This window comes from Coregonus lavaretus, assembly GCF_964263955.1.
Source record: "Coregonus lavaretus genome assembly, chromosome: 32".
NCBI classification, from domain to species: Eukaryota; Metazoa; Chordata; class Actinopteri; order Salmoniformes; family Salmonidae; genus Coregonus; species Coregonus lavaretus.
In genome coordinates, this window is record NC_140019.1 from 14,782,266 (window position 1) to 14,807,413 (window position 25,148).

General features: G+C 43.5%; 2 protein-coding genes across 6 annotated transcripts; one reads left to right on the top strand and one right to left on the bottom strand.

Annotated features, from left to right (window-relative positions):
* Positions 1 to 481: 481 nt before the first annotated feature.
* On the bottom strand, positions 482 to 17,728 carry LOC311107961 (sorting nexin-12-like). 5 transcript variants are annotated; one of them, XM_084150589.1, is made up of 6 exons: positions 17,486 to 17,728; positions 16,473 to 16,541; positions 16,192 to 16,316; positions 15,942 to 16,032; positions 3,392 to 3,439; positions 482 to 2,426 (listed from the first exon to the last, which is right to left on the bottom strand). In XM_084150589.1, the coding sequence occupies exons 1-6, from the start codon at positions 17,648 to 17,650 to the stop codon at positions 2,244 to 2,246; spliced, it is 681 nt and encodes a 226-aa protein (XP_084006715.1). In that variant the 5' UTR covers positions 17,651 to 17,728; the 3' UTR covers positions 482 to 2,243. The 5 variants fall into 5 exon arrangements, with proteins under 5 accessions (XP_084006715.1, XP_084006714.1, XP_084006718.1 ...); XM_084150588.1 differs by having other exon boundaries at positions 16,473 to 16,568; positions 17,486 to 17,702; XM_084150592.1 differs by lacking the exon at positions 3,392 to 3,439 and having other exon boundaries at positions 15,934 to 16,032.
* A 3,358-nt stretch (positions 17,729 to 21,086) lies between these two features.
* Positions 21,087 to 24,415, top strand: LOC311107767 (forkhead box protein O4-like). The gene is made up of 3 exons (XM_084150298.1): positions 21,087 to 21,600; positions 21,814 to 23,282; positions 23,500 to 24,415. Exons 1-2 carry the CDS (start codon positions 21,169 to 21,171, stop codon positions 23,251 to 23,253), a joined length of 1,872 nt encoding a protein of 623 aa, XP_084006424.1. The 5' UTR covers positions 21,087 to 21,168; the 3' UTR covers positions 23,254 to 23,282; positions 23,500 to 24,415.
* Positions 24,416 to 25,148: the final 733 nt, after the last annotated feature.

Below are 25,148 nucleotides of genomic sequence, written 5' to 3' on the forward strand. Positions count from 1 at the left end.
AGAGGAACAAACAACAATATTTCTGCTTTTTTCTTGTTTTTCAAGCAAAGGTTTTTAGGGAGTATGAGAGCACAGACGGTCGCTTCGCCTAGCTGAGTTCTGCTAGGAGCAAACCGAACCTATGAATGCAGACGCCTTTAGACTTTGTCTCATTAATTAAATAATTAGTCAAGAGGTTGCGTTTACACAGGAAGCCCAATTTGTATATTTCTTCCACTAATTGGTATATTGACCAATCACATCAGATCTTTTTCAGAAAAAATATCAGAAATGGGCCACCTGTCCAAACGCAGCCATATTGGGCTAGGCTCTCTCCCTCTAGTCTGGTCGCTTCCTTGCCTTTTCTCTTTCTCTTCTTGACCAATGGTAGGTCTTGATAATTGAAAGACTACTAATTGGGGAAAGTAATTTCCACTAAATTGGTAATAGAGATTGGGCCATAATAACATAATAATTTGTTAAATGACAAAACCAGCATTGATAGATTTTCACAGCGGTTTAATAAACTAACATTACATTGTGGTCAATAATGTAAAAAATAAAGAGGAAGCAACAATCAGCCTTTATGTATTTGAATGGCGGTCAAATACACATGAACATAAAACCCCAATGAAATGGTTGGCGAGTAGCCATCAGTTTTGTTGTGGTGAGGCCGAGGATGTTTCAGGAAGGCATGGCACAATCACAGGGCAGCAGGGACTGTCTTTGGTGCTTGATTACAAAAATGTCCGGCTGCATCAATGAAAATAATTGTTGGTCGCTAAATCCGGCGAGAACTAGGACCATGACAAAACGGCTGGTTGGAGCTTGTCTGAGCGGTTGGCTGTGCATATACATTTAATGCTGATTGCTTTTGGTTTGCTCACTATAGTGCTGTCCGGTTAGATGTTAAGGCCCATACTGATCACTTGTCTTGTCAACACCGCACACAGCTGTTTCCATTAGAGATAGTTCTTTATGGTTGTGTGGTTAGGTTTGATGGACAAACACTGCATGGTGGAGTCCGTCATTACCATAGATAGAGGACTCATCTTTGTTAGTGTCTTTCAGCATGGGCAGTTCCATTGATGCCATCTCCATTCTGAAGTAGTCCATTTTCTTCTTCACGATTGGCTGATCACTCCTGAGGACACGTTTGGACTTGACTCCAACAAGATCACCAGGAGGGATCAGCCAATGAAGTTGGAAGTCCCACCCAGACAATAAAATGATGGAAGGCCTCAATGGCGCTGCCCATGCTAATATGACCTTTTGGCCACTAGAGGCCTCTATCATTCTCTATGGTCATTGGGCAATACTTGCTTCTTCTCCCATCCAAGCGCCCTAATTGGTTGAATGAACAGAGGTGTGAAGGGTGATTGACAGGGCTGCAGAGCAATCAGATTGAGAGGGCCGGCCTTTGTACAATCAGCCTCACCCCACACATTAAACAACCCTGTATCAGCAAGTGTAAAATAGGTATCCTGCTGGACATTCTAGTTGTTATCGATCAACCTTTATTTCACAAGTTAAAACAACAACAACCTACAATAGTATTGCAGTAGAGAAGAGAGGTTTAGAATGATTATGTGGCCATGGTGGTGAGAAGCTAGGTTGGGAGTTTTCCCAAGAAGAGATCAGGGTTAACATCCCTACTATTGCAGCAAGTGCCATGGAATCTTTGATGACCATTGAGGTGGTATGAATATTTGTCCCCTAAGACTCAATCATAACTCTTGGCGAAAATAAAATTATAAAATAAAATTATACTGTGGAATCATTCCTCTATCAAGACTTACTAATGAGTTGTCAAGTACATATAAAAAATAAAATAAAATTATGGAACGTAATAGAATGATTTTCTTTGTGTTGGCGAGTCAGGTAGGCCAGGTTTCCCTTTGAAAATCTAGAGATCAATCTCTATAACTAAGAAACTGGTGGCTCTGGAATAAGTATTCAGAGGCTTTGTCATTTTCACATGAGAAATCTACACCAAATTATATTTCGCCAAGCAGAATTCATGAGTTAGGAAGCAAACCTGTGTTACTGAAACAACTCAGTATTTTCTAATTTGTTGTTAACCATTACCAAATCATTACCCTTACTGACTAAGCCTCAAGTCTACTAGAAAATATTCTTGTTCCAAAAGGTTTACCCAAGGTAGCTAACTAACTCGTTTCATGAAATCACCTTCTCCACTCAAACTTCTGCTACAAGTTAAATGCTCTTCATGCAAGTATCCTGACAGCTTCCCCCGACATAGATTACAAATAAGATATGTATATATGTACATAGTATTTACAGAGCGTTCCGACAGAGATGCAGTTGTTAAGGAGGATGTGAGAGGAGGCCCCCTGTGGAAGAGGAAGCGCGGGCTCTAATGATAAAGCCAAACAGCCAGGAGGTGTAGGGGTGGGGGGCAGAGTAGACAATTTTTCATCCCTGGGCTGCTTTAGAAAGGAAAACAATTCACAGGTCATTTATGGCCTCATTAGCATCTGAACATTAGTTGCCATTTCTACAGTCTCCTTTATAGCCTTGCTGAACTTTATGTAGACCAAGACATTAAAGTTTAAACAAAAGGCACATAGACTTTACTTGTAGAACAGTAATGTTCTATAACATAGTAACTACTAGGAAAAATGGGTAGGGTAGGTGTGTGTAGGTTAGTTCTAGGCTCTGATTCTATTGCTGGGTTAACAATCTATCATAGAATAATAAAAAGTTATATGATTTTAGGGGTATGTTCCATTTGACCGATTAAAAAGCCAAAGCACGGTCCGTTTGAAATCGAGCCTCTTTAAAAAAAAAAAAAAAATTATGATTGAAAAACTAGAGTCAATGATTCATAGAGCAATTGTGTTACCAGTATCAGTGTACTGTATCAGAAGCAGACTTTAGGGTGCTGGAGATGAGCAGATGATGTACACTGGTACTTCAACGTAATTACATGTAATATGTCATTAAAAAAATACCAACAACAGTTAGCATAACAATGAAGAAGTCTACATGATATACAGTATGTTAGATACTGCCCTCTAGGTCTCACTTAGTGTCCCCTTGAAAGCCTGCATGACTGGTTTGAGTCAAAGGGGGAAGTAAGTAACTTATCTCTACTAAATATGAACTTTGAAGATTACACCACGCATGCAACCATATCATGCCAACAGTTACACTTGCATTTACTCAGGGAAAATGAACAAAGGAGAAGGTTACGGACAAGTGCTGATTGAGAAAGTAGAGGCGAAGCGAAGACAGATGTTTGTGTGTAAATGCATGGATGTATCATTGGTAACCCGCTATACCAAAACTGAATTTACCATGTGATACATGCAAAAGCTTTCCGGGGGGGGGGGGGGGGGGGGATTATCACAATGGTATTAATACGTATAAAAAGCATAACCAAACTTACTTTATTCACACCTAAGAAAAGGGGAAAGACATTGTAAGACACAAGAACCTGTGATACAGAGAACAGTGTTTTCAGGTTCCTTAAACCACTGCAAAATGTAATCTCTGACATTTGAGAACAATCCTTTCATCCCCCTGCTACATACAGTATTTCTTCATTTTTACATTTTAATTGATGAGAAACAATCAGACACATTTACACATGAATAGATATCATGCATTATGTTATGCATAATTATCTTATAATTCCACACGATTATGCTTCAAGTAAGCATGAAATTAGTAAAATATAGATACAAATCAAGACTTGAAAGCCGAGGTCATACTTGTGTGTACACATATACACACACACTATATATACAAAAGTATGTGGCCACCCCTTCAAATTAGTGGATTCGGCTATTTCAGCCACACCTGTTGCTGACAGGTGTATAAAATCAAGCACACAGCCATGCAATCTCCATAGACAAACATTGGCTGTAGAATGGCCTACTGAGGAGCTCAATGACTTTCAACGTGGCACCGTCATAGGACTCCACCTTTCCAACAAGTCCGTTAGTTACATTTCTGCCCTGCTAGAGCTGACCCGGTCAACTGTAAGTGCTGGTATTGTGAAGTGGAAACGTCTAGGAGCAACAATGGCTCAGCCATGAAGTGGTAGGCCACACAAGCTCACAGAACGGGACCACCGAGTGCAGAAGCGCGTAAAAATGGTCTGTCCTCACTACGGAGTTGCAACCTGCCTCTGGGAGCAACGTCGGCACAATAACTGTTCGTCAGGAGCTTCATGAAATGGGTTTCCATGGCTGAGCAGTTGCACACAAGCCATAGATCACCATGCGCAATGCCAAGCGTCGGCTGGAGTGGCTTAAAGCGTGCGTGCCATTGGACTCTGGAGCAGTGGAAGCGTGTTCTCTGGCGTGATGAATCACGCTTCACCATCTGGCAGGCCGACGGACGAATATGGGTTTGGCGGATGCTGAGAGAACGCTACCTGCCCGAATGCATAGTGTCAACTGTAAAGTTTGATGGAGGAGGAATAATGGTCTGGGGTTGTTTTTCATGGTTTGGGCCAGAGTATGGGAGCGGAGCGTGCACAATTTGACTGGAGCGTGGAGTGAGATTCCCAAAGGCTGGAGTTTCAGCCTTCTCGCCCGCACCAATTTCGCTCCAGTAGCGCTCACTTTATGAGCTCAGGGCATGCCCGGCCCAGCATTCATTTGTAGTCTACTTGTGTGCTGCTAAACCCCCTTGCTTTAGCTACTGTCATGGAGTTCGCTAAATATTTTCATAAAGAAACTGATAAAACACACAGGTGCAAAATCAAAGTGACTTACAATGATGAGGACCAAGAGCAAGAGAGGGAGTGGGGTGATGTATTGTCCACAACTAAAGAATCACTGTGGAATCTGAAAAGACACATATCCCGAAAGCATGATGGTGTACTTACTACGTGAACAAGGTGGGTAGATAATTAAGTGCCAGGCATATTGGGCCAAAGTCAAATCAGATCTCTTAAATGTTTCGTTGATTTTTGTTCTATTATCTATACAAATAGGCCATAATTGACTTTGGCCCAATATGCCTGGCATATTCCCACGTTCAAGGAGCTTTTGATTGGGTTATTTTGCCAAAAGAAACCTTAGGCCTACTTATAGAAAAATAAATTGTAACAACTCTGCATCTGGCAAGAGTGGTCAAAAGGGTGTATAGCGTCCCCAGGAGCTCTGCAACTGTGGAGAGGATATTCTCTCCAGGCACCATCACCAGTCTGAAGCCACAGACTGGCCAAACTCGTGTTTCTAAAAATGAATTTAAAAAATTCATTTTTTCATTGAAATTTGCATTGAAATTCTAAGTCACAGCCTATATGAGCAATTGATAGACTATAATGATTTAATACAACAAAATGTTGTTTAAATGCTGAGCCCTTTATGTCCCTGCCAGCCTAGTGTGTCGCACTCGCAAATGCTTCAGTGTATTTCTTTGTCGGCTATAGCCTTGAAATAATATAGCCGAACATAATTCATTTTCGTTCCTTCTTAGGCTCGCCATCTGGCTCCTGACCTATTTAGAGTGTTTATATGCTGTTTAATAGGACATGTAGCCTATTTGAAATGATGTGCGCTTCTTACATTCACCTTTTCATGTTTATTCAAATATCATATTCATTCAAATCATACGGTTTGGCCCAGGTAGTCACAAAATAGATGGGTGTTGGTTAAATTGTGAATTTAAAGAATTGAGCGAATTTGGAGTTGCAGTTTTTTTTCCTGTGAGCGCAGAGCGGTTTTTAGCGGAGGTTGGAAAGGACGTGGAGCGCCGGAGCACAAGCACCGCTCCATGAGCGGATTTCCAACCGCTCAACTCCGCTCCCATACTCTGGTTCGGGCTAGGACCCTTAGTTTCAGTGAAGGGAAATTGTAACGCTACAGCATACAATGACATTTTAGACGATTCTGTGCTTCCAACTTCAGGGCAACAGTTTGGGGAAGGCCCTTTCCTGTTTCAGCATGACAATGCCCCCGTGCACAAAGCGAGGTCCATACAGAAATGGTTTATCGATCTGTGTGGAGTAATTTGACTGGCCTGCACAGAGCCCTGAGCTCAACCCCATCGAACACCTTTGGGATGAATTGGAACGCCGACTGTGAGCCAGGCATAACCACCTAACATCAGTGCCCGACCTCACTAATGCTCGTGGCTAAATGGAAGCAAGTCCCCGCAGCAATGTTCCAACATCTAGTGGAAAGCCTTCCCAGAAGAGTGGAGGCTGTTATTGCAGCAAAAGGGGGGACCAATTCCATATTAATGTCCATGATTTTTGAATGAGATGTTCGACAAGCAGGTGTCCACATACTTTTGGATAGATATAGATCTCTCTCTATTATTATATACACACACACACACACACACACAGTGGGGAAAAAAGTATTTAGTCAGCCACCAATTGTGCAAGTTCTCCCACTTAAAAAGATGAGAGAGGCCTGTAATTTTCATCATAGGTACACGTCAAATATGACAGACAAAATGAGTTTTAAAAAAATACAGAAAATCACATTGTAGGATTTTTTATGAATTTATTTGCAAATTATGGTGGAAAATATGTATTTGGTCACCTACAAACAAGCAAGATTTCTGGCTCTCACAGACCTGTAACTTCTTCTTTAAGAAACTCCTCTGTCCTCCACTCGTTACCTGTATTAATGGCACCTGTTTGAACTTGTTATCAGTATAAAAGACACCTGTCCACAACCTCAAACAGTCACACTCCAAACTCCACTATGGCCAAGACCAAAGAGCTGTCAAAGGACACCAGAAACAAAATTGTAGACCTGCACCAGGCTGGGAAGACTGAATCTGCAATAGGTAAGCAGCTTGGTTTGAAGAAATCAACTGTGGAAACAATTATTAGGAAATGGAAGACATACAAGACCACTGATAATCTACCTCGATCTGGGGCTCCACGCAAGATCTCACCCCGTGGGGTCAAAATGATCACAAGAACGGTGAGCAAAAATCCCAGAACCACACGGGGGGACCTAGTGAATGACCTGCAGAGAGCTGGGACCAAAGTAACAAAGCCTACCATCAGTAACACACTACGCCGCCAGGGACTCAAATCCTGCAGTGCCAGACGTGTCCCCCTGCTTAAGCCAGTACATGTCCAGGCCCGTCTGAAGTTTGCTAGAGTGCATTTGGATGATCCAGAAGAGGATTGGGAGAATGTCATATGGTCAGATGAAACCAAAATATAACTTTTTGGTAAAAACTCAACTCGTCGTGTTTGGAGGACAAAGAATGCTGAGTTGCATCCAAAGAACACCATACCTACTGTGAAGCATGGGGGTGGAAACATCATGCTTTGGGGCTGTTTTTCTGCAAAGGGACCAGGACGACTGATCCGTGTAAAGGAAAGAATGAATGGGGCCATGTATTGTGAGATTTTGAGTGAAAACCTCCTTCCATCAGCAAGGGCATTGAAGATGAAACGTGGCTGGGTCTTTCAGCATGACAATGATCCCAAACACACCGCCCGGGCAACGAAGGAGTGGCTTCGTAAGAAGCATTTCAAGGTCCTGGAGTGGCCTAGCCAGTCTCCAGATCTCAACCCCATAGAACATCTTTGGAGGGAGTTGAAAGTCTGTGTTGCCCAGCGACAGCCCCAAAACATCACTGCTCTAGAGGAGATCTGCATGGAGGAATGGGCCAAAATACCAGCAACAGTGTGTGAAAACCTTGTGAAGACTTACAGAAAACGTTTGACCTGTGTCATTGCCAACAAAGGGTACATAACAAAGTATTGAGAAACTTTTGTTATTGACCAAATACTTATTTTCCACCATAATTTGCAAATAAATTCATTAAAAATCCTACAATGTGATTTTCTGGATTTTTTTTCCTAATTTTGTCTGTCATAGTTGATGTGTACCTATGATGAAAATTACAGGCCTCTCTCATCTTTTTAAGTGGGAGAACTTGCACAACTGGTGGCTGACTAAATACTTTTTTCCCCCCACTGTATATACACACATACAGTGAGGGAATAAAGTATTTGATCCCTTGCTGATTTTGTACGTTTGCCCACTGACAAAGACATGATCAGTCTATAATTTTAATGGTAGGTTTATTTGAACAGTGAGAGACAGAATAACAACAACAAAATCCAGAAAAACACATGTCAAAAATGTCATAAATTGATTTGCATTTTAATGAGTGAAATAAGTATTTGACCCCTCTGCAAAACATGACTTAGTACTTGGTGGCAAAACCCTTGTTGGCAATCACAGAGGTCAGATGTTTCTTGTAGTTGGCCACCAGGTTTGCACACATCTCAGGAGGGATTCTGTCCCACTCCTCTTTGCAGATCTTCTCCAAGTCATTATGGTTTCGAGGCTGACTTTTGGCAACTCGAACCTTCAGCTCCCTCCACAGATTTTCTATGGGATTAAGGTCTGGAGACTGGCTAGGCCACTCCAGGACCTTAATGTGCTTCTTCTTGAGCCACTCCTTCGTTGCCTTGGCCGTGTGTTTTGGGTCATTGTCATGCTGGAATACCCATACACGACCCATTTTCAATGCCCTGGCTGAGGGAAGGAGGTTCTCACCCAAGATTTGACGGTACATGGCCCCGTCCATCGTCCCTTTGATGCGGTGAAGTTGTCCTGTCCCCATAGCAGAAAAACACCCCGAAAGCATAATGTTTCCACCTCCATGTTTGACAGTGGGGATGGTGTTCTTGGGGTCATAGGCAGCATTCCTCCTCCTCCAAACACGGCGAGTTGAGTTGATGCCAAAGAGCTAATCTAATCTGACCCAACACTTTCACCCAGTTCTCCTCTGAATCATTCAGATGTTCACTGGCAAACTTCAGACGGGCCTGTATATGTGCTTTCTTGAGCAGGGGGACCTTGCAGGCGCTGCAGGATTTCAGTCCTTCACAGCGTAGTGTGTTACCAATTGTTTTCTTGGTGACTATGGTCCCAGCTGCCTTGAGATCATTGACAAGATCCTCCCGTGTAGTTCTGGGCTGATTCCTCACCGTTCTCATGATCATTGCAACTCCACGAGGTGAGATCTTGCATGGAGCCCCAGGCCGAGGGAGATTGACAGTTCTTTTGTGTTTCTTCCATTTGCGAATAATCGCACCAACTGTTGTTACCTTCTCACCAAGCTGCTTGGCGATGGTCTTGTAGCCCATTCCAGCGTTGTGTAGGTCTACAATCTTGACCCTGACATCCTCGGAGAGCTCTTTGGTCTTGGCTATGGTGGAGAGTTTGGAATCTGATTGATTGATTGCTTCTGTGGACATGTGTCATGACAGATTAGGAGCACTCCCTTTAAGAGTGTGCTACTAATCTCAGCTCGTTACCTGTATAAAAGACACCTGGGAGCCAGAAATCTTTCTGATTGAGAGGGGGTCAAATACTTATTTCCCTCATTAAAATGCAAATCAATTTATAACATTTATGACATGCGTTTTTCTGGATTTTTTTGTTGTTATTCTGTCTCTCACTGTTCAAATAAACCTACCATTAAAATTATAGACTGATCATTTCTTGGTCAGTGGGCAAACGCACAAAATCAGCAGGGGATCAAATACTTTTTTCCCCTCACTGTATACATACACATATACATACATACATACATACATACATACATACATACATACATATATATACACACACTACCAGTCAAAAGTTTGGACACACCTACTCATTCAAGGGTTTTTCTTTATTTTGACTATTTTCTACATTGTAGAATAATAGTGAAAACATCAAAACTATGAAAACAAATATGGAATCATGTAGTAACCACCAAAAAAAAAAAGTGTTAAACAAATTCAAATATATTTTATATTTGAGATTCTTCAAAGTAGCCACCATTTGCCTTGATGACAGCTTTGCACACTCTTGGCATTCTCTCAACCAGCTTCACCTGGAATGCTTTTCCAACAGTCTTGAAGGAGTTCCCACATATGCTGAGCACTTGTTGGCTGCTTTTCCTTCAGTCTGCGGTCCAACTCATCCCAAACCATCTCAATTGGGTTGAGCTCGGGTGATTGTGGAGACCAGGTCATCTGATGTAGCACTCCATCACTCTCCTTCTTGGTCAAATAGCCCTTACACAGCCTGGAGGTGTGTTGGGTCATTGTCCTGTTGAAAAACAAATCATAGTCCCACTAAGCCCAAACCAGATGGGATGGTGTATCACTGCAGAATGCTGTGGTAGCTATGCTGGTTAAGTGTGCCTTGAATTCTAAATCAATCACAGACAGTGTCACCAGCAAAGCCCCCCCCACACCATAACACCTCCTCCTCCATGCGTTACGGTGGGAAACACACATGCGGAGATCCTCCGTTCACCACATTTCCACCAGTCTAATGCCCATTGCTCGTGTTTCTTGGCCCAAAAAGGTCTCCTCTTCTTATTGGTGTCCTTTAGTAGTGGTTTATTTGCAGCAATTTGACCATGAAGGCCTGATTCACACAGTCCCCTCTTTTTTTATTTTTTTTGTTCACCTTTATTTAACCAGGTAAGCCAGTTGAGAACAAGTTCTCATTTACAACTGCGACCTGGCCAAGATAAAGCAAAGCAGTGCGATAAAAACAACAACACAGAGTTACATATGGGGTAAAACAAAACATAAAGTCAAAAATACAACAATATATATATACAGTGTGTGCAAATGTAGCAAGTTATGGAGGTAAGGCAATAAATAGGCTATAGTGCAAAATAATTACAATTAGTATTAACACCGGAATGATAGATATGCAAGAGATGATGTGCAAATAGAGATACTGGGGTACAAATGAGCAAAATAAATAACAATATAGGGATGAGGTAGTTGGGCGGGCTAATTTCAGATGGGCTGTGTACAGGTGCAGTGATCGGTAAGGTGCTCTGACAACTGATGCTTAAAGTTAGTGAGGGAGATAAGAGTCTCCAGCTTCAAAGATTTTTGCAATTTGTTCCAGTCATTGGCAGCAGAGAACTGGAAGGAATGGCGGCCAAAGGAGGTGTTGGCTTTGGGGATGACCAGTGAGATATACCTGCTGGAGCGCATACTAAGGGGTGGGTGTTGCTATGGTGACCAATGAGCTAAGATAAGGCGGGGATTTGCCTAGCAGTGATTTATAGATGGCCTGGAGCCAGTGGGTTTGGCGACGAATATGTAGTGAGGACCAGCTCTGAACAGTTGATGTTGAGATGTGTCTGACTTGAACTCTGTGAAGCATTTATTTGGGCTGCAATTTCTGAGGCTGGTAACTAATGAACTTATCCTCTGCAGCAGAGGTAACTCTGGGTCTTCCATTCCTGTGGCAGTCCTCATGAGAGCCAGTTTCATCATAGCGCTTGATGGTTTTTGCGACTGCACTGTTCTTGAAATATTCCATATTGACTTTCCTTCATGTCTTAAAATAATGATGGACTGTCGTTTCTATTTGCTTATTTGAGATGTTCTTGCCTTAATATGGACTTTGTCTTTTACCAAAAAGGGCTATCTTCTGTATACCTTGTCACAACACAACTGATTGGCTCAAATGCATGAAGGAGGAAAGAAATTCCACAAATTAACTTTTAAGAAGGCACACCTGTTAATTGAAATGCATTCCAGGTGACTACCTCATGAAGCTGGTTGAGAGAATGCCAAGAGTGTGCAAAGCTGTCATCAAGGCAAAGGGTGGCTATTTGAAGAATCTCAAATCTATTTTGATTTGTTTAACACTTTTTGGGTTACTATATGATTCCATATGTGTTATTTCATAGTTTTGTATGTAAAAAAGTAAGAAAAAAGAAAGTGAAAACCTAACTTTTGACTGGTAGTGTATGTATGTATGTACAAACACACAGCATTCAGAAGTATTCAGACCCCTTGACTTTTTCCACATTGTTACGTTACAGCCTTATTTCTAAAATGGATAAAATTGTTTTTTTTCTTCATCATTCTACACACAATACCCCATAATGACAAAGCAAAAACAGGTTTATATAAATTTTAGCAAATTTATTTTAAAAAATACAACTGAAATATCACTTTTACATAAGTATTCTGACGCTTTACTCAGTACTTTGTTGAAGCACCTTTGGCAGCGATTACAGCCTTGAGTCTTCTTGGGCATGGCACACCTGTATTTGGGGAGTTTCTCCCATTCTTCTCTGCAGATCCTCTCAAGCTCTGTCAGGTTGGATGGGGAGCGTTGCTGCACATCTATTTTCAGGTCTCTCCAAAGATGTTCGATCAGGTTCAAGTGCGGGCTCTGGCTGGGCCACTCAAGGACATTCAGAGACTTGTTCCGAAGCCACTTCTGCGTTGTCTTAGCTGTGTGCTTAGTGTTGTTGTCCTGTTGGAAGGTGAACCTTCACCCCAGTCTGAGGTCCTGAGCAGGTTTTCATCAAGGAGCTCTCTGTACTTTGCTCCGTTCATCTTTCCCTTGATCCTGACTAGTATCCCAGTCCCTGCCGCTGAATATCATCCCCACAGCATGATGCTGCCACCCCCAACCTTCACCGTAGGGATGGTGCCAGGTTTCCTCCAGACGTGACGCTTGGCATTCAGGCCAAAGAGTTAAATCTTGGTTTCATCTTGTTTTTCATGGTCTGAGTCCTTTTAGGTGCCTCTTGGCAAACTCCAAGCAGGCTGTCATGTGCCTTTTACTGAGGAGTGGCTTCCATCTGGCCACTCTACCATAAAGGCCTGATAAGTGGAGCGTTGCAGAGATGGTTGTCCTTCTGGAAGGTTCTCCGATCTCCACAGAGAAACTCTGGAGCTCTGTCAGAGTGACCATCGGGTTTTTGGTCACCTCCCTGACCAAGGCCCTTCTCCCCTGATTGCGCAGTTTGGCCGGGCGGCCAGCTCTAGGAAAAGTCTTGGTGGTTCCAAACTTCTTCCATTGAAGAATGATGGAGGCCACTGTGTTCTTGGGGACCTTCAATGCTGCAGAAATGTTTTGGTACCCTTCCCCAGATCTTTCCACTCCTTTCCTCTTTTGACCACACCCTCTCACCGTTCCCCCCTACTCACAAGGCAGGCAATACGCTTGACCTCATCTTTACTAGATGCTGTTCTTCTACTAATCTCACTGCAACTCCCCACCAAGTCTCCGACCACTACTTTGTATCCTTTTCTCTCTCGCTCTCCTCCAACACTGCTCACTCTGCCCCTCGACAGATGGTAATGTGCCGTCGCAACCTTCGCTCTCTCTCTCCCGCTACTCTCTCCTCTTCCATCCTATCATCTCTTCCCTCTGCTAAATCCTTCTCCCTCCGATCTCCTGATTCTGCCTACTCAACCCTCCTCTCCTGCCTTTCTGCATCTTTTGACTCTCTATGTCCCCTATCCTCCCGGCCGGCTCGGTCCTCCCCTCCTGCTCCGTGGCTTGACGACTCATTGCGAGCTCACAGAACAGGGCTCCGGGCAGCCGAGCGGAAATGGAGGAAAACTAGACTCCCTGCGGACCTGTCATCTTTTCACTCCCTCCTCTCTACATTCTCTTCCTCTGTTTCTGCTGCTAAAGCCACTTTCTACCACTCTAAATGTCAAGCCTCTGCCTCTAACCCTAGGAAGCTCTTTACCACCTTCTCCTCCCTGCTTAATCCTCCTCCTCCCTCTCTGTGGATGACTTCGTCAACCATTTTGAAAATAAGGTTGACGACATCCGATCCTCATTTATTAAGTCAAATGACACAGCTGGTCCTGCTCACACTGCTCTACCCTATGCTTTGACTTCTTTCTCCCCTCTCTCTCCAGGTGAAATTTTGCGACTTGTGACGGCCAGCCGCCCAACAACCTGCCCGATTGACCCTATCCCCTCCTCTCTTCTCCAGACCATTTCCGGAGACCTTCTCCCTTACCTCACCTCGCTCATCAACTCATCCTTGACCGCTGGCCATGTCCCTTCCGTCTTCAAGAGAGCGAGAGTTGCACCCCTCCTCAAAAAACCTACACTCGAACCCTCCGATGTCAACAACTACAGACCAGTATCCCTTCTTTCTTTTCTCTCCAAAACTCTTGAGCGTGCCGTCTCTAGCAAACTCTCCTGCGATCTTTTTCAGAATGACCTTCTTGATCCAAACCAGTCAGGTTTCAAGACTGGTCATTCAACTGAGACTGCTCTTCTCTTTGTCACGGAGGCTCTCCGCACTGCTAAAGCTAACTCTCTCTCCTCTGCTCTTATCCTTCTAGACATATCTGCTGCCTTTGATACTGTGAACCATCAGATCCTCCTCTCCACCCTCTCCGAGTTGGGCATCTCCGGCGCTGCTCACTCTTGGATTGCGTCCTACCTGACAGGTCGCTCCTACCAGGTGGCATGGCGAGAATCTGTCTCCGCACCACGTGCTCTCACCACTGGTGTCCCCCAGGGCTCAATTCTAGGCCCGCTCCTATTCGCTCTATACACCAAGTCACTTGGATCTGTCATATCCTCACATGGTCTCTCCTATCATTGCTATGCAGACGACACACAATAAATGTTCTCCTTTCCCCCTTCTGATAACCAGGTGGCGAATCGCATCTCTGCATGTCTGGCAGACATATCAGTGTGGATGTCGGATCACCACCTCAAGCTGAACCTCGGCAAGACGGAGTGGCTCTTCCTCCCGGGGAAGGACTGCCTGCTCCATGATCTTGCCATCACGGTTGACAAATCCAGTGTGTCCTCCTCCCAGAGTGCAAAGAACCTTGGCGTGACCCTGGACAACACCCTGTCGTTCTCCGCTAACATCAAAGTGGTGACCCGATACTGCAGGTTCATGCTCTACAACATTCACAGAGTACGACCCTACCTTACACAGAAAGCGGCACAGGTCCTAATCCAGGCACTTGTCATCTCCCTTCTGGATTACTGCAACTCGCTGTTGGCTGGGCTCCCTGCCTGTGCCATTAAACCCCTACAACTTATTCCAGAACGCTACAGCCCATCTGGTGTTCAACCTTCCCAAGTTCTCTCATGTCACCCCGCTCCTCCGCACACTCCACTTGCTTCCAGTTGAGGCTCGCATCTACTACAAGACCATGGTGCTTGCTTACGGAGCTGTGAGGGGAACGGCACCTCCTTACCTTCAGGCTCTGATCAGACCCTACACCCAAATGAGGGCACTACGTTCATCCACCTCTGGCCTGCTAGCCCCCCTACCTCTACCGAAGCACAGTTCCTGCTCAGCCCAGTCAAAGCTATTCGCTGCTCTGGCACCCCAATGGTGGAACAAGCTCCCCCATGACGCCAGGACAGCGGAGTCACTGACCACCTTCAGGAGACACTTGAAACCCTACCTCTTTAAGGAATACCTGGAATAGTATAAAAGTAATCTTTCTACCCCCCCTCCCCCACCCCCCCCCCTAAAAAAAAGTGGTTGTCCCACTGGCTATCATAAGTTGAATGCACCAATTTGTAAGTCGCTCTGGATAAGAGCGTCTGCTAAATGACGTAAATGTAAATCTGTGCCTCGACACAATCCTGTCTCGGAGGTCTACGGATAATTCCTTCGACCTCATGGCTTTCGCTCTGACATGCACTGTCAACTGTGGGACCTTATATAGACAGGTGTGTGCCTTTCCAAATCATGTCCAATCAATTGAATTTACCACAGGTGGACTCCAATCAAGTTGTAGAAACATCTCAATGATAATCAATGGAAACAGGATGCACCTGAGCTCAATTTCGAGTCTCATCGCAAAGGGTCTGAATATTTATGTCAATAAGGTATTTTTAATAAATTTGCAAAAATGTCTAAAAACCTGTTTTCGCTTTGTCATTTTGGGCTATTGTGTGTAGATTAATGAATAACATTTTTGATTTAATCAATTTTAGAATAATGCTTTAACGTAACAAAATGTGGAAAAAGTCAAGGGGTCTGAATTCTTTCCGAATGCACTGTACACACACAATATTTATATTTGTTGGTGTAAAAATAAAATACTATTCCCTTCCTGGGAGAGATGGATGGAAACCGCTATGGAGCAGCCAGCCCATCCTACCTACTGCCACCGGCATCTTCACCACACCCACCCAGTCGGAACCCCAACCATGCCAATCCTACTTGCGTACTTTTCCAGGAATGTAGTTCCGGTCAATGGACTCATCCTGAAGGAACATGTGAAGACAGCGCTCATTCTGGGCCAGGGGATGACCTGCAAGTCTGGTGATAGAGGAGAGAGAAGCAGGTTTCAGTTACCTAGAAATCATAATTGATTATTAGTGGCGTCAAAGGCAGATGGCTGGGAGTTAATTTGATAATGACCTGAAATGGAGACACAGCCATACAGAGAGAAATACTATAGACAGAAACGATACACACCTGTTGATGAACTGCTCCAAGCCTACCCTCCGTTCTTCAATGAAGGACTCCTCAAAGATACCTTCATCTCCTCGGAAGGGAAGCTGTCTCTTTAAAGCTTTCCCAGGGAGAGGGGGCACCACAATCTTTAGAAAGCACACAACTTATCAGTAAATTAGTTACTTAGTCACATAGAAACAGACACTAATTCCAACTACAAAAATGTATTAAACATTTCCGTTTTGATTAGTATTATACTGGTCAGACATGCAGGCAAGTAGTTATGCAGTGTGTGAACCTACCTTACTGTCTCTCTCCAGCTCATTCTTCAGCCACTCAAAATCACTGTACCTTCTTCGCACAACAGAGTCCTTAAGTTTGAAGATGGGAAGATTTGTCTGCATGTGAAAAAATATATTAAATCACTACAATCCATTTCCAGTACATCATATACATGTCCAGTGACGTGGCCAGACATCAGAGCTTACACCAGAACCCCTCACTAATGTATAATTTGATCAGCATTTTATCTCAATCTGTGAAAACCACTGTTCAGTTTTGTGACACTGGTGTGTGGTGCTGTGTCTAGTGATAATGGATGGTTCATAATGCAACCACATCTTTAGGGAGTAGGGAAACGCAGAGTTGAGTGTATATGAAATTGTTGCATTAATACATTGAGGTTTGTAGTAGTAAGTAAGGGTATACAGTACACACTGTGCAAGTTTTGTATATCCCTCAGCCCATGTTCTCTCTGTTCCAGCATGTCCTAGGTCTGGGATTTAAGAGACTAGCCCATGTACAAACAGATCTTTCTAATACCATGATGGTTTAACACCCCAATGTATGGTTGCCTATCTCATAACTACAGTGTTAGCTGGCCCAGTATTCTCCAATATTGGTCCTGGTGAATCCCAGGGTGTGCAGGCTTTTATTCTGGGTTGGAGAAAAAGCCTATACATCGTACAGAATTCAACAAAGTAGAATAAAAGACATATAGCCCGTGCTAGTCAGTATGTTATCTGGCAGAAACACTGCTACCCAAACTAACAAGACAGTCCTTTCACATACTGGCTATTTGATATTGGTGGTAGCCATATTAGCGACGACTGCATCAGGAATTTGGATGAAACGATTATTTGAAATGACTAAGAAGTGAAAGGCTAAGCATTTGAACAGCAAAAAGTCGAGTCTCTCTCGAAAAACCGTCCCACCAATGTTCCCTCATCATACTAGCGTCACCTAAACTAGGCCCTGCCAATATCACCGGCCTCGATTTCAATACTGCAAGCTAGTACCGACCTAGAACACTCACCCGCATTCGCACTTCATAGGTGGTGAATCGGTTCCGGCCGACTCCAATCGTTTGTGGGTCATAAACGTCGATTTCAAGAAAATTGCTTGGGGGGCCATACGCATCTGTGAGATCCTGCGGTTTAGAGTTTAATCGGCGAGTATCTGCAACCGTGGGATCAGACATTTTCGGTTTCAGCTGCGGCTGATCTCGAGACTATAAAATTGCGAAGGTTCTTGTTCCGCAGCCAATCGAAACAGAGGAAACGCATTCCTCTTTCCCCAAGTATTTACCGGCGTTTGCTTTGACCAATTGCAGAAGAGAATGAAACAATTGTGCCAAAATTAAACAAGTGTGAAACAATAATCATACTGACAAAATGGGATTTAAATATTATCAATGAAGAGAACGACTGTTTATCATTTTAAAGGCTTACAAATTTACAGGACGGCCTATTCTATTGTAAAAAATAATAATACAAATGTTTCCAGAATAAAGACTTATAGGAGTTTAAATCAGACCAGATGTATATTTTTGCTGTACATAGGTCTATCTCTACTGTATATTATTATTCTGCTTACATCACGCGCTGCATTCGCTAAACACTCCCAAACAAAGTTATACTCTAAAATACACTAAATCAAATCAAATCAAATCAAAATGTATTGGCCACATGCGCCGAATACAACAGGTGCAGACATTACAGTGAAATGCTTACTTACAGCCCTTAACCAACAGTGCATTTATTTTTAATAAAAAAAGTAGAATAAAACAACAAAAAAGTGTTGAGAAAAAAAGAGCAGAAGTAAAATAAAATAACAGTAGGGAGGCTATATATACAGGGGGGTACCGGTGCAGAGTCAATGTGCGGGGGCACCGGCTAGTTGAGGTAACTACTAACTACTAGGAATTGTAGTTATTGTGCACACGGTCAGATTATTGTTTAAATAAACACACCATACCATGGTGATTTAGGCTGATCTTAAAAATTGAAATTAAACGTTTTGCATAGAATACATAGGGCATTTTTATTATTTTCTAGATTGGTACCAATATTCTTGACAAAAATTATCATACTGAAATGAATTTTCTTCACAGATCTTCCTGGACACAAATACATATTTTTGAATGTCACTGTAAAACAATGCCAATTTTAAAGTAACCAGTCTAAAACCTAATATTTATGACAGTACACCGACACACCAGGACTATTGCTCCTGAGTGGCGCAGCGGTCTAAGGCACTGCATCTCAGTGTTTGAGTGCTTGAGGCGTTACTACAGACCCCCTGGTTCGATTCCAGGCTGTATCACAACCGGCGGTGATTGGGAGTCCCATAGGGCGGCGCACAATTGGCCGGGTTTGGCCGGTGTAGGCCGTCATTGTAAATAAGAATTTGTTCTTAACTGACTTGCCTAGTTAAATAAAAATAAAAAATTGGTGAACGTTTGAGTGTCAAATTAAAGAGGGATGCGTGTGCTTCAAAACTAGATCGGAGCTGAATAGATCTCTGGCCTAGAAATCTGGGCTACTTGGGCAATTGAAATCTGATTGACCATTGTCGGGTAACTTTCCAGCTTTGGTTTAGGTGTGTGTACACTTTAGGAAATGTTACATAATCCTGCTTTTTATAGCTCGACAGCCGTTCGTTGTTTACACTCGTGCTTTAAGTAGTCACATGACTGACTGAATTTCCCAGCAATCCTCACCACGCAAGCGCAGTACAAATTGTCTGGCAGTGGTAAACAGACGTCAGAAGGGAGTCTTCGCCTCGAGTCAAAACAAAAAAAGATATACGATTAATGAATATTTGGACATCCAGAATAGCCACAAGTCAAGCGAAACTAACAACTGAAAGGGGGAGAATTCCAAAGGAAGGTACTGAAGCCTTTTTTCCGACTTTTGAAAGGATTTTAAACTCCGAAATAACTGGAGCTAGCCAGCAGCTAACGTTAGGTGGCTATCACGCTATTTTCAAAACTACGTTTGGTGTGTTGAGTCCAGCCGAGGTGTGAGAGCGTAAACTTCAAGAAACCGTGGATTACGAACCGTGCTTTAAAGTGTCCACAAGACATGGACTGATTCAAGTTTAGGCACATTCTGAAGGTTTGTGCTTGCGCGAGCATCGTGTGCTGCTGCGTGTCAAGAAACATGGCAGATGGTGGCACGCGCTTGCCCACAATGTGGAGGAGCCTGAAAACCTGAATCAGAAAACCACGTACTTTCTGATCCATTTGCTTCGTCTACTTTTTTTTTTACAGACCACCATGATCAAACTGTTCAGTAAGGTTTTGCGCTCCACATGTATTTTTGTCAGTCGACTAAAATTACTTAGATAATACTGTAGCCAAAGAAACGACAGCCAGCATAACATCACTGTTTTGACATCAGCAGTAAACGTGTCATTGCTTAGATAATCAAATATTGCAGACGTTTTACTTGAAACATTGACTATTTTATTGCAAGCTCCATGTATCCAGATTTGTATTCACTTTAAGTAATATTGTTTCACGGGAAGCAGTGACAGATGTATGTTGTAATCAGTAAGTTGTTGTTTACTAAATTACTTTGAGTTTGGATATCAATGTTCTAACAAGTATTATATCAACTCCAGTATTCTATTGAAGCGGGAGACGGCACGTTGTTTACAAGTGCCGACCGAGCGGCTCTTTTGTAACAGTGACCCACTGTGGTAATCCTAATTTGTGGGTTTTTTGCAAAGTATAAGTATTTGAGGGCAACTTTTATGTTATAATGGTAAAGCTCAAAGGAAGACACGAAATAAATCAATTACATTTATAGTGTTGTGAGAGCAATAATTGTATTGCTAACATTACTTTACCTTTTAATTACCTTTTCATACACATCGCATAGATTTAGTTTCCAAAACCTACGAAAACTAAACCGAGACAAACGTTTATATATATTTTAAGTATATACCCCACAGCAACACGTTATGTGGGCAATCAATTGAATTGGTCTCTGATTGCAATCCAGATGTTTTGGTGTGCATTCCTCCCCGAGTTTCCTTTGTTCTTTTATACAAACAAAGGAACCATAATCCCAGCCCTCCTCTGCACTATGTAAATCTGAAGGTTTATGATAGATACTATTAAAGGGATTATTTGGGTCCCCTAATCTCCAATCTCAGGATTAACGACGCTATACTGGTGTATTCTGATTATTGTTTCTCTCTTCTACTAGTCCCCTTAATAGAGAATGGAACATAGCATTTTTGTGTAGATAGTTGAAGTTTATATTGAAGTTGCGGTTATACAATAATTATATTAGACAATATAGTCTAAATTTGAATATAGACCCATTAGATAATAATAAGACTACATTTTGGTGTGCCTATTACAAATACGTGTCCCCAGATTACATTTGTAATTTAGCAGATGCTTTTATCCAGAGGAGCAATTAGGGTTAAGTGCCTTGCTCAAGGGCACGTCGACAGATTTTTCACAGTCATCTCAGGGATTCAAACCTTTCGGTTGCTGGCCCAACGCTCTTAACCACTAGGCTACCTGCGACCCTACAAAAGTACAATATTGTTATTTAGAATTTAAAAAACAAAAAACATTTTGTTTCAATATTTCAGTCTCACTATTATTTATCTTGACGGTTTATTTGAAGTATTATCTCTTAGTTGTCTACATTTAGGATAGTTCAGAAGTGTAGCAAACATTTCGAGGAAAACCTTACAATGGAGGATTCGACAGTACCCACGATTGACCCAGATTTTGAGCCGCAAAGCAGACCTAGGTCATGCACATGGCCGCTCCCCAGACCCGACATATCAGCTGTCAAACCGGAGGGGGCCGACGGCCCTGAATCCTCTGCGGGAACCCCGCCCGCCGACGATGATAAGCAGGAGCAACAGCAAATCATATCCGAGCCTGAGAAAGTTGTGGTCACAGAGGGAGGAGTCGTAGCCGGAGTAGGTGGAGCCACGCCCCGAAAGGGATCATCCCGGCGCAATGCATGGGGGAACCAGTCCTACGCGGACCTGATTAGTCAGGCTATTGAGAACTCTCCAGAGAAGCGTCTAACCTTGGCGCAGATATATGACTGGATGGTGAAAACCGTGCCTTACTTCAATGATAAAGGAGATAGCAACAGCTCAGCAGGGTGGAAGGTAAACAAACATGCTTATTGTTATTCACATTGTTAGAACCATATTATACAGACCCATTTGATGTGAACACATGATACATTATTACACTGCATTAATTAGTGAATAATGGAAGTAATTGCTTGAAATCTATTTTCAAACCAAGTTGAATGTTTTCCTAAATTACAACAATCTTAAACAAAACCCTTATTCTTCCCCCCCTTCCCTCTAACTCAGAATTCAATTCGCCACAACTTATCACTCCACAACAAGTTCCTGAGAGTTCACAATGAGTCCACAGGCAAGAGTTCCTGGTGGATGCTCAACCCAGAGGGGGGCAAGACTGGGAAAGCACCCCGTCGCCGTGCTGCCTCCATGGATAACAGCAGCAAACTGCTGAAGAGCCGGATGCGAGCCAAGCAGACCAAGAAGGCAGCCGCAGGCTTGGGCGGGACCACTGGGGGAGATGGCGATGGGGGCGCAGACAGTCCCAACTCCTCGCAGCAGTTCCCCAAATGGGGGGTGAACAGCGGCAGCCCCTCATCCCGTGGTAGCCTAGACGACCCTGACATGTGGACCAGCTTCCGTCCACGCACCAGCTCCAACGCCAGCACCCTGAGTGGCCGGCTGTCCCCCATCGGTCCCGGCCAGGAGGATGAGGATGACCTACCTGAGGAAAGTCTACTGGGCTACTCCACGGGCAACCTGCCCCCCACCCTCACCGAGACACTAATGGAGGAGCTGGACCTGATCGATGGCCTGACGCTGATGACCGAGCAGCAGGGAGGGGCTAGTCCCAGCACGGCCCCACCGGCGCCCCCTACCCCTCTGCCCTCTGCTTCCACACTGCTGCCCCGGGGCTCTGGGTTCCCCTCCTTCCGTCAGCTGCAGCCATCCAACCTCTCCCAGGCCCCCAACCAGACCGGGGGACAGTCATCAGGCACACAATGTGGCAACAATAACAACTCCAAACCCTCAAACTATGGCAACTCTCTCTTTAACCCCATGCCCAGTCCTGGCTCCCGTGGGACTGGTCTCTATGGCACCCATGTTCGCTCCAGCTTGGAGGCGTTGCTCACCTCGGACTCCCCACCTCCCAGTGATTTCATGATGACCCAGGTGGACCCGCTTATGCCCAGTCCTGGTGGAGTGGGGATGATGGGCATGGGGGGGCCCATGGTGGGAGTGCGACCCAAGCCCAACCAGCTGTTGCTGGGGAAGGGGCTTGAGCCCAACACTGTGGCACCCATGAGGATGCAGTCCCAGTCCCAGCAGCAGCAACAGCAGCACTCTCAGCTGGGCCTGGGCATGATCCTGTCAGGAATGGCCCAGGACTCTCCACAGCTCTCAGCCCTCAAAGCTCAGCATGCACAGCTGCCAGGTATGGGGCCTCACCACAGAGGAGGCCTCTCCGCCAATATAGGAGGAGGTCTAACAGGGATGGGCCAGTTCGGAACGCCAAGCTGCTTCCTACCAAGTCAAGACCGCTTGCCCACTGACTTGGACATCGAGATGTTCACAGAGAACTTGGACTGTGACGTAGACTACATCATCAACAGCGACCTCATGGATGGAGAGGGCATCGATTTCAACTTTGACCCCATAATGCCAGGTGGGCAAAGCTACTCTGGCCCTGCAACCACGCAGAGCTCCGCCCACAACTGGGTACCCAGCTAACTTCCCAGCAACCTTGCAGCGTTAGCCAGGTACGCTGAAATTATACTTTCAGGTTCTAACCTCTCAGTAGTTTTGCACTCTACAACTATACCACCCTTTTCTTTACCCATTGCTTTCTTTATCCTCTTCATGATTACCCTTGTCTCACCCTCACTCACTTCATGTATCCCCTGCTTTGTTCTGGAGATTAATCAAGAAAAATCATGAACTACAGTTTGAACATTTGTCTTTTACTTGTTGTTGCAGGTAAGGAGCCCCAATCACACAAAAACTCAACGACACCTACAACAAAGAACACACCTGGTGCATTCATTCCTATTCCTCATCTCCCTATTGGCTGAAGATCCGATTCCGAAGCTATTTTTTAAAACCTTTGTATTTGTACTTTTGACGAAACCAGACCTCAAACATCCATGTCACGGGCCATCCATGTCCCTCCCCCTAGTAACACTTGCAACTTTTTGGGAGTTTGCCGTATGTATTTTTTTATGAGTGTTTTTGAGAAAAGTACGACAGAATTTATTTGGAGTGAAAAGATTAAGCACAACTAACAACTCTAAACTACTTGGAGTTAATATCACAATTAATATTATTACTATACCAAAGTAGTTTTAGGATCAATATGGTACACCTCCTTGATGTCTTTGATATTGAAGGTGAAATGGACAGTGCACACAGGAAAAAATTGCCAGTTTTTGTATAAATTGTAAGTGGTGAACAATTACCGACCACCGCCAACTTGGACATGAAATGAAGCTGCTGCATCTTTATCTATGGAGGGAATGGGGTTCACACACAAACACACTCCTCTGGACTTTCCCCAATGAAAAGATTGAGAAGATGCAGCCGGACTGGCACGAGCAAAGGCTGAAGATGTTAAGTCATTGGATGAGACTGAGTTGAGGATGTATGATTTGACATTGGACTCCGCATGTTGACCAAACGTAGTCTAACGTTTGGTCGCTTAGTGGTACGACACAATGTTTCCTTCTGTTTCTTTTTAATGGAAGAGACCGGAGCTGCAAAGTAACTACGAGTTATGTCAGTGGTAATTCAGTAGTTTAACAGTTCAGGGTATGTGATATGCATTTACAGTTTGCATTCATGACTCTGCTCAGTGTGTGCTAAAGTGCAGAGTAGAAAACACTTTGAGGAGTTATTTTTAATTTTTTTCTGATGTGCAGTTACACTAACAATCTGAAGAAATGTGATTAGTGAGCTTTTTACAGGGGGCATTCAAAGGTAATTTTATTTGCCAACAAATGATTTGGTTGGCCAAGTGTTATATCATTGAAAGCAGTTTTCCTCCACTGCTTTACGGGCCGCTTGAAGGTTTTGCGGAACCGGGTTGTGTTTCAAGGCACTTGGGAGTATTCCTGTCATGTGGCTCCCGTACTCTAATGGCAAAAGAAGAGACTAAACCAAGTTAGGTTGAATATTTTCATCAAAGAGAAAAGGCAAGGTTTTATACATGCTATGTAAATAGACATGGCATGCTATGCAGATCAATCAGGAGAACTAAAAAGAAATCTTGAAGAAAATTGTTAATCTCCTCTTGAAGGGTTTTGGATTTTAATGTTTTCCTGAAATGTTCTATCCCTTTAAGTAAGGGAAACCGGGGCTTCATGTGGGAATATCTTCTCACTGATAACTTTGTTATACATTACTAACCATCCTTTTTATGACATTAATACAATGTGTGAGAAGTAAAAAATAATATTTGACTATAGTTTAATATACAATTTAGAATGGAGGTTATATGTGAAATATTAACAGATATGAATATATTACTATTACTAATCAGACGTTATGGAGAAACAATTTCAGATAATTTCTAACGGTCATTTTCTATATATTCTTTTATTTTTGTAAAAGATGAGATGCATGTAGATTTT

What these genes read in the sequence shown, in the direction of transcription:
- LOC311107961 (XM_084150588.1), bottom strand. Translation starts at nt 17,650, where the DNA reads ATGTCTGATCCCACGGTTGCAGATACTCGCCGATTAAACTCTAAACCG. An exon ending in CCTATGAAGTGCGAATGCGG is followed by an intron (nt 16,569 to 17,485) that starts GTGAGTGTTCTA and finishes TTTCACATGCAG; the next exon opens with ACAAATCTTCCCATCTTCAA. An exon ending in AGCTGGAGAGAGACAGTAAG is followed by an intron (nt 16,317 to 16,472) that starts GTAGGTTCACAC and finishes TGCTTTCTAAAG; the next exon opens with ATTGTGGTGCCCCCTCTCCC.
- LOC311107767 (XM_084150298.1), top strand. Translation starts at nt 21,169, where the DNA reads ATGGAGGATTCGACAGTACCCACGATTGACCCAGATTTTGAGCCGCAA. An exon ending in ACAGCTCAGCAGGGTGGAAG is followed by an intron (nt 21,601 to 21,813) that starts GTAAACAAACAT and finishes CCTCTAACTCAG; the next exon opens with AATTCAATTCGCCACAACTT.